The sequence below is a fragment of the Metopolophium dirhodum genome, chromosome 3, assembly GCF_019925205.1.
Source record: "Metopolophium dirhodum isolate CAU chromosome 3, ASM1992520v1, whole genome shotgun sequence".
Taxonomy (NCBI): Eukaryota; Metazoa; Arthropoda; class Insecta; order Hemiptera; family Aphididae; genus Metopolophium; species Metopolophium dirhodum.
Window position 1 is genome coordinate 31,172,911 of NC_083562.1, and position 5,996 is coordinate 31,178,906.

At 31.0% G+C, this 5,996-nt stretch overlaps 1 protein-coding gene across 1 annotated transcript; it reads left to right on the top strand.

Annotated features, from left to right (window-relative positions):
* Positions 1–2,442: 2,442 nt before the first annotated feature.
* On the top strand, positions 2,443–5,638 carry LOC132941859 (transcription initiation factor TFIID subunit 11-like). Its single transcript, XM_061010074.1, has 3 exons — positions 2,443–2,600; positions 3,105–3,250; positions 4,806–5,638. The coding sequence occupies exons 1-3, from the start codon at positions 2,580–2,582 to the stop codon at positions 5,404–5,406; spliced, it is 768 nt and encodes a 255-aa protein (XP_060866057.1). The 5' UTR covers positions 2,443–2,579; the 3' UTR covers positions 5,407–5,638.
* Positions 5,639–5,996: the final 358 nt, after the last annotated feature.

The following is a 5,996-nucleotide window of genomic DNA, read 5'->3' on the forward strand; positions in this document are numbered from 1 at the left end:
ATAATATTATAGCATTAAGCTATTATAAATATTATAATATGCAATCCCGAGGGCTCCGTTCTGATAAAATAATAACTAATAACACTAAAATATAAAAATAAATATATTCAATAACTTTTATATAATTTGACTTGGACATGATGAGAACTTATAGCAGTGACCTAGATGGTGGCGGGGTCCCTGAACCAACACTAATAGTGGCCCCTTTACAGGGGCATTATCCCGGCAGCCCCTGCGGTTTTTGCGGCACTGATTATTTAATATTATTTCATCGGAATTGTTATTCGTCGAAAAACGCAACTGCGTAACAATCTATAAATACAATTAATTGTACAATAGTCGATAATAATTAACAATATAAATTATAATTACTAATTAATATCAAATACATAATTTGACGTGTCCACTTTTTAAATCATTGTTCTTATAAAATAATACATATTATATTACAATTAGATACCCAAAAAATACTTGTTATTCTAAAGGTAAAATATAATACCTAACCTTTAATATTAATATTAAATAAAATTGTTTTTACTCACTATATGGTATAATATTGCAAAGTCGTTATAAAGGGTGATTCACAAATCACAACGCATGCTCATCCCCATTTTTTCATTAACACTGAAATTCGTTCAAATTTTTATTTTTAGAATATATAAATAGTTAATCAGATTTTAAATAACTGCATCATTATTGAAGACAAAATGAGATGAGCATGCTTGGTATAAATCACCTTTTTATCAGTCTCCTTCAAAATTGTACAATTTATTTTATTAAATAGATTTCGGCAATGTAAAATTTTTGAAGTACCTATACAAACAAAATAATATTGTCTAGAAATAATAATTGTAACAAGTTTTTTAACATTTCAATTTTGACGATTGGTAACATGCAACTTAATTAATATTGTGGTCATTTTTCGTACGAACGTTCATACAAATTAACATACAATAACAATACTATTTGATTTAGCAATACGTCATCACATTAGATTAGACGCACGCGATAGATTACCAAGCGGCAAGCTCGCGCACATAAACATTTAATACGCAAAAAATATCATTCCCACCCGTTTAAAACGATTCGTCGTAATCAAAAAGGCTAACATACATAATTATACATAATATGCGATGATTTCGGCTGCTAATTCATAAGTTAAAATTGTAATTTCATGTTTAATATCATTAAAATTATTATTGTTCATATAAAATGTACCGATATCTACTTATAAGTAAAACGTGTGACGAAATATACAGCTAGATTTTGTAGTTAAAATGTATGAACTGTTCAATTTTTATAGTTAAGGATCGAAGATTTAAAATCGCGTTTCTCATATAAGTGGTTCATACTATGTAACCAAAAATAGTTTTTATTATAGATATTTTAAGTTTAAATGTGGAAAAAATTAGATACCTATTTAAACAAAGAATAAGAATTTTAGTAATACTAAAAATCTAGTTTTACTAATATTCATCGTTATTTTAAAATCCGTTAATCACTGGAGATTGACAAAGGCATTATCGCTTTCATATTATATTAAACGATTGACATTTTGTATTGATGAAAAATACTTAACATTCATTAAAGCAATTATGAAAACAATATTTCTCGATATAATATTTTTAATCTCCTAATTTACACTAAAAGCTCGTATAATGTATATATATATATATATATGCACTAAAAATTATAAAAATTTCCTGAAAATGCCCCAAGGGACCCATTCCCCCATCCCACACTGCGGCTACGGAACTGGCATCGGGACATAGCTCTAGACATACTTGTAAGTTTTTTGCGGCATTAGAATTATGAGTTGGAACGTAGAAAAGCGAGGGAGGTCTGTGCCGTTGTGAAGACTGAAGCGCGGGGTTCAAAACTGGATATTGTAATATGATCTAATAAAATAATGCTTCTCTATGGAGAGTTAAATATGTGTCCATTGTATAGTTATAGTACGAAACGATTAAAAAATATAATATAACCGATATGTCCAAACGTTTGAAACGAAGAGTTTAAATAATAAACATAATATGTAATTATAATATAATATTATCACCGATCTTATTGACAAGGCATAATAATATGTAGCCGAGTATAATCACGGGTACGTTGGAAAAGGTTAATATTCCTCATTGAGTCGACGGCGATTATTTAATGAAGAACAATTAAAACAATATTGAAAATGTCACAAAGACTACAATAATAATAATTCGTATTATGTATTATTTGTATAACGTACGTGATGTCCCGAGTTTTCTAAGAATCAATACAATATCTGTTTCAATTATAATAATCACCTAATTACCGAGTGTATAATACAGATATATAATTTGGTTAATAATTTTAAATTGCACTACCTATAATATCACTATAATTGTATTATAATTAATTTAACGCAATCATGCGCGCACGTTTATGATATGTGACCGACATACGATCCGAATTCTGTATTCATCAGACGACGACTGTGATTCGTTCGAACAGCATTATTGTAGCATTGTAGTACAGTGTTGTAATCGACTACTAAAATTGCCGCAGAGATCTTACTGCCATCGCTGGATTTAAGGGATTTCAAAATGAAAATGACTTCGTTCAAAGTGAGTTGTATTCCAATAATCTATGTATAGGTTATATAGGCCATAGGCGTGCGCACGGGCTTGCTTACTCTGTGGGCTGGGGGATAGACTATTTTGTTTAGAGGGCATAATATTATGAACAAAGTGCCGCAAAACAACATTTTTTAGAAAGAAAAAATAACGACATATTTTGTAGGTACGTCCACGTGGCTTAATAGGCTATGTGACAAGAAATATTATGAAATTATTACCCATAATATGTTTTTCAATAAATACGTCAAATTTTGAAAAATTGTTTTTTAGGTATAATAGAAGCAGTGATAATAAAAATGGTCATCTTAAATGTTTTAAAGGCAATATCGCTCGCGCATTAATTTAGGGGCATTTAAACTTTTGTGGAGCACATTTTGTCAACCGCATATACCATGCGACCAAAGTCTGCGCATGCCTATAATCTATAGCTGTACCTTAACGTTTGGATATTTTAATATCTATGCCGTACGTTTTATTTTATCGTCTTTATAGGTCTTTGCATTGTGCGTTGCGATCGTATGCCTCACGTCAGTGGCAAGAGCCTCTCCAGTACTGAAATTAATTTCGGGCGTTTTGGCTACGACAGAGAATCCAATCATAGAGAATCATGGTTGCAGAAAACACAAAAACCTCGTCGTGTGAGTGAAGTTTTTTTCGTTTCCCACGAACCTGGTGAGAAATAACTTGCAGGGGACCGTGTATATAAGCGGAATTTAATGAACCATTATTAGTTAATACCCTGCAGTGGCACCCAACTATTTTACTTAATCCATAACCCCCAAACCCGTTCACCCGCACTAACAATAATTTTAAAAAGTAATCAAATTTTACGTATAAGCAACGATTTTTCAAATTAATTTCGTCATGGCTAACCCCCATATCGTTCATACACATATTGGGTATATAAATACTTACACGAATACAAATATTATATAACTTATGCTAAAAATCTTAGAATTAGGTAGAATCAACTGTCTTGAATATTTTTTCACATTTATTTATGTACCTATAAATAGTGTTTAAAAATTTCCTTTAATTTAAAAAAAATGAAATATTTCAGTATTTTAATAAATTTTATTTTATTTTTAAATAAGTTTTTTATTTAAATATAACTGTCATAAATCACCTTCATAATTGTATGGTACCTAAATGTATACCTAACCTTTGGTATTATACATTTAAAATGGTATTCAAATTTTTTAAATATTTCAATGTTTAAATGATACAAGTAGGTATACAATAGTATACATGTAGATTGTATACCTACTGAATTTTTACATTAGAATTTAGAACACCGAACATTGTGTTAAAAAAATTTCAATGTTTCACGTTTTTCAAAATTAATTATTTCATACTTCAAACACTACCTATAAATGTATTATTAGGTACGGTCTCAGCCGACGCCTTAGTCCGTCCGCTCGGCCACTCCGTCCCCCGAAAGTTTTTGTTCTGGTGGAAACGAATGTATATAGTCAAATAATACAGTCTTATTTAGTTGTTTCTTAATAAATTATAATATATTATATTATCATAGTCGTTTTGTATAATAATCACATAGTTTGTTAAAAAACATTAATATATTGTTAGTATTACTGTATTATTGTGTTGTTTATATAAAAAAGAAAATGTCGAATTATAAGTAGGTAGAAAATTGTCAGCCAATAGTTTAGATAATGCCGAGGCTTATCTATAAATCAATTATTGAACTAATGACGATTGTTGTGACACAGCCTCTATGCCATTTAAATGTGTGTACGATTATATGATTTTAAGCAGTTATTAATTTTCAAAACTATGATAACAAGCTGTTTAACAAAATCACAAAATATGTTCAGGGTTTAGTGTGTCAGCTAGATTTATGATTATAAATGTGTAAACGATTCAATAATAATGGCAAGACTTCGATAACGATAAAAATAATATATGATAATTTTCATATTTTACGAATCTATTAGAACAATTAAATAATTGTATAGTTAAATCCATTAAAACAAAAATTTTAAAATCATTTTTAGTCTTAACTACAATAAGGGTTATTCTTAAATTAACTGAAAAGAGCCAAACTATTCCAACAGTCAAATTAAACTATAGTTATAACTTCTCAAGTTAATTAGAAAATTAAGTTAACTTGAACTTTTTAACTTAAGTTAATGCCTACCTACCTTTTATATTTATGACGTTTTTAATTTACAGGCAGAATGTCGTGGATCTCAAAACTTACGATTCCATGTTGATCACGAACGAAGTGGTACAGAAACAATCGGTGCATGAGCCCATGGTGTCACAGAAATTGCACCAACTACGCAGGACCTTCGACAACAAAGAAGATCAGCTGACGCAAGAGTTGGACAGCGACAATAACAGTTCTCCTGTAGACTCAAAAGAAGTTGTAAGGCAGCATACTTCGAACGTGCACGAGGACTCTAAACAGTCGAACGAGGTCCAAAGTTCTGAACAGTCGAACGAGGTCCAGGACTCTCAGCAGACCAACGAGGTGCCGGACTCTGAACAGACGAACGAGGTCCAGAACTCTGAACAGTCGAATGAGGTCCAAAGTTCTGAACAATCGAACGAGGTCCAGGACTCTCAGCAGACCAACGAGGTGCCGGACTCTGAACAGTCTAACAATGACAACGAGAAAATTCCCCGAGAGCTCCCGGACCCCGATTCCTACGAATCCGAAGAAACCGAAGGGTCCCACGAGTCCGGAGAGAACACCGACGATGACAAAGAGGACAGAGAGAAAAGCGATACAGACGATACAGTTAGTCCATCCCCATCAGAACAGACGTAATTTCAATACATAATCCGCTATTAATCGTTGCCTACATATATCATAATATTATATTATGGCACACATTTTTTGGACGGTCATCCTGACCTAAGTTAATGTAACCATAATGATAATAAATTCTTCACCCTTATAGTATTCATAATTTTATTTATAAATCCATCAATTGTATATCAATATAATTATTTAATTCTCTGTGACTTTTATATTCTAATAAATTATATTATATTATGCATTCCGATTAAATTACTCGTAGCCTACTAGCCTATATTAAAATAAACAATACTACCTATATTATTGACAGAATTCTTTTATAGGTAATATATTTTCTCGATTTTACTGTATAGAAAATATTTATTAAATAACCGAGCAAAAATCTGCTTCTTTTTTTTCAAACCGCTATTTTACACCTAAGTATCGCGTCTTGACCTGTGCATCCATGACCCATCTCGATATTTTTTCTTTTCCTTGGCATAAATTCATTGAGACATTATATTATTATATTATGCTGTACAAGAACGTTGGAAGTCGGAACAAAAAAATGACTCACCATTATAATATGATTTTATTATCGTTGGTAATTGGTGACCTGC